At 31.6% G+C, this 3,008-nt stretch overlaps 1 protein-coding gene across 1 annotated transcript in view; it reads right to left on the bottom strand.

Annotated features, from left to right (window-relative positions):
• Window positions 1–251: 251 nt before the first annotated feature.
• CLEC2A (C-type lectin domain family 2 member A) overlaps window positions 252–3,008 on the bottom strand; it is a 6,835-nt gene continuing 4,078 nt past the window's right edge. The window contains 4 exon segments of the mRNA XM_011365930.1: window positions 252–360; window positions 474–486; window positions 1,500–1,605; window positions 1,969–2,138. Of these exon segments, the coding sequence (XP_011364232.1) occupies window positions 252–360; window positions 474–486; window positions 1,500–1,605; window positions 1,969–2,138 (398 nt within the window).

Genomic DNA, 3,008 nt, shown 5'->3' with positions numbered 1-3,008 from the left:
CATCAAATTGTTTATTGTTACTTTGTTTGGCCCTATTTAATAGAAGTTTCCTGACACATTCATAATGAGAGGTTATGTATCTTGAATTGATGAGATTTTTGCCTATAATTGTTCAATTTTTTTAAGTTCCTTTATCTAGTACTTTTAAAACTCTGTATTCTATAGCATAAGAAGCTAAAAGCAACTTTTGTCTACTTATTACTTTACTTTATCTCTGAAGTGTAATAATCATTTTCCAAGATCTTGCTCTGTTAAAATCTAGGTTTCCTGCAAATCCACTTGATATCAACAAATCCCCTGGAACTATAGACTCCATCAGCATCTCCAAAAGCAAATTATCCATTTCCGTTAATTTCAAACCTGAAAAGGAGCAACCAAAATTAGTTTGGAAACCACTTACTGGTGTAATCAAAAGTGAAATTAAGAATAGAGTGATTTAAAACATTTTATAAAACACCGAGCTCTATACTTACCCATTACAATGTGCTGCACAAAAATATCTGGTACATTAAAAGAATATAAGACTGAATGTAGGCATTTAATTATTATTAGTGTAATCTGTAACCTTATTTAGAACAATAAGTGGAAAAATAGACATAAATAAACATGAATACATAAATGATATAGATATATCTCTATATTTATCTACATTTACCTATATCTATTTTTATCTATCTAGGGCACATTGCTAAACATGCTTCTCAATGCAACCAACTTTTATGATTTCCATCCTATTTGACATGCTCTAATACTTCTATAGCAACAAACAGCACAGATGTTTACTTTAGTTTTAGCAAAGTGAAAGATTTTCACTTTGTCCTTTTACTTCTTAAAATCTCTAAGTAGTAGAATGACTTTCAACAAGTCACTGAATTCTTTGAGCTGTTCTGTCTTGAATTATCTTTAACTTCTGTCTCTCAAATGGGAAATGGATGAGAAAAACATATTTGACTTCTAGTTCTAATGCATAAACTATCAGTATGTTTTAGTCATGGACTGAATGACAAAGACTACAAACTGCCAAATAGATGACAAAATCAAGAGCTAAGCAATTTTTATAGGAATTAATATATCATGTTCTTTAAAGGTGACAGAAAACTGATGCTTATATTTTGTTTTGTGCACAGGTTCACTCTCAAACATCACAGAGGAAGGATTTTAGGGAGAAAGGGTTTAATAAAAAGTATAAGTACTGTTAAAATAGTAAAACTTAGTGGTTAACTACATACCAGATAAGAATGCCATTCCTGTTGTATGTTTGCTCATAGATTCAGAAATCAAACTAACTTCTGAATATGATTTATTGCAATAAAAGATATTGAGTTGATGGGTTCAGTCTCTCCTCTATCTTCTTCTCATTATTGGTCTACAGATCTATTAGTCAGCTTTTCTTTTCAAATAAACTTATTCCCTCTCACTGTGCCCCTGAAGTCCAAGTCCTTTTTTCTTTGTCCTCTTTTACGTTTTTCATTCACTGTCTCACTTTCTTCAGACTGTACAGATTTTCCTCACACCCTCATCTCTAAATTCTAAGGGCCATATCATTGTTTTCATTTTCCCAGGCCATTCTTGAGAAGATGCAAGTGTAAAGGCACTAAAAACAATCTATTTAATAATCCAAGAACATTGAACAAAGACATTTAGCTATGTGGACAATATGCATTGTGGTTAAGGACATAGCATCGCTAGCTAACTTGCTTGGGTTAAAATCACAGTTCAACAAGTTATGGCTGTATGACAATGACTGGGTTACATAACATCTCTGTGCTTCACTTTCCTCACCTTTTAAATAGATATATTTAAATATTTACTTCATACACATTGGTTGAAGATAAGTGTTTTTATAACTACAGTGCTTAAAACATTGTCTGATATACATTATCATTGAGTATTAACTTTGGTCCTTTTTACTTTCTTTTCATACAAACTTAAGCTCTGAAATGATTGAAAACTTTCCCCTTTTCTCACCATATCCTCTTTTGTATCAATTTGAGCAAGTTCTGATCCCTGTGAACTGCAAAAGTTTTTACTGGCTGTCCAATTTCTGGTATCGTCAGAAAAATAGAAACACTTCTCTTTTATTCTGATCCATTCTCCTGAACATTCCATAGTTAGGGGATATTTTGAAAAGATTAGAACTGCAATGGAAAAAAAAGGAAAGAAATGATCAAATAAAAGATGAGTTAAAAAGTATTTCTACTCATTCTGGTGAATCAGCTTTACTTTTTACTTCCATGGTTTGAGGCCTGTAAAATTAGCTTCATTCATGGGATGATAGATGAATTTAATTCACCTGTCTGCAAGGAAAACCATTTAGTTATCGAGTAGTCTATATTTTATCTTATTTCTCTGGCTTCTATTTTGAGAAATGGAACTGCTAGCCTCTCATGGACTATATTGACATCCTCCCAAGGCAATGCATTAAATATAGCAATCGGGGAAGAGAACAAGGACCTGAATATAATTTAGGCCTCAAGGACTAGGGTAAAAAATGAAGATTTATCTTTACCTTGAAAGAAAGGAGAAGGTCATAGACAAGAGAGAACATCCAAGCTAGGGAAGTAAAACTCATCATAAATGACAACAAATCACTGAAATATAAGAGCTACTGAAACATTTGTTCTATCTAACCAACAGTCAGTGCCAAAGGAAAAGGAATAATAATAAATCTATTCTATGTTTATTGTTTGAGAATTTACCATTTTCAGTTAGGTCCTGAGTAATCAGAATAAGATAAAGTCTCTGCTCTCCAGATATTTGAATAAGTTAATGTAACTAGTAAAGAGCCAAGTAAGTATTTAAATGTAGGGCCAACTTCAAAGCTTTCTCTCTTCACTCTGCCATGATTTTTTTTCTTTTTTGTAATACTCAGAACTGGAATTTGGGCTACAGCAAATGTATATTAAAAAATATATTGGCTTTCAAACTTTTAAAAATTAATTAATTAATGAATATAAAGATTTCTTATAATAACTCTTCTCTATAAATATTTAAATTCCAGATGTTTA

This window comes from Pteropus vampyrus, unplaced genomic scaffold, assembly GCF_000151845.1.
Source record: "Pteropus vampyrus isolate Shadow unplaced genomic scaffold, Pvam_2.0 Scaffold116, whole genome shotgun sequence".
NCBI lineage: Eukaryota > Metazoa > Chordata > Mammalia > Chiroptera > Pteropodidae > Pteropus > Pteropus vampyrus.
Note: the sequence above shows the minus strand (reverse complement) of the source record. Positions and strands in the feature narration are given on the sequence as shown.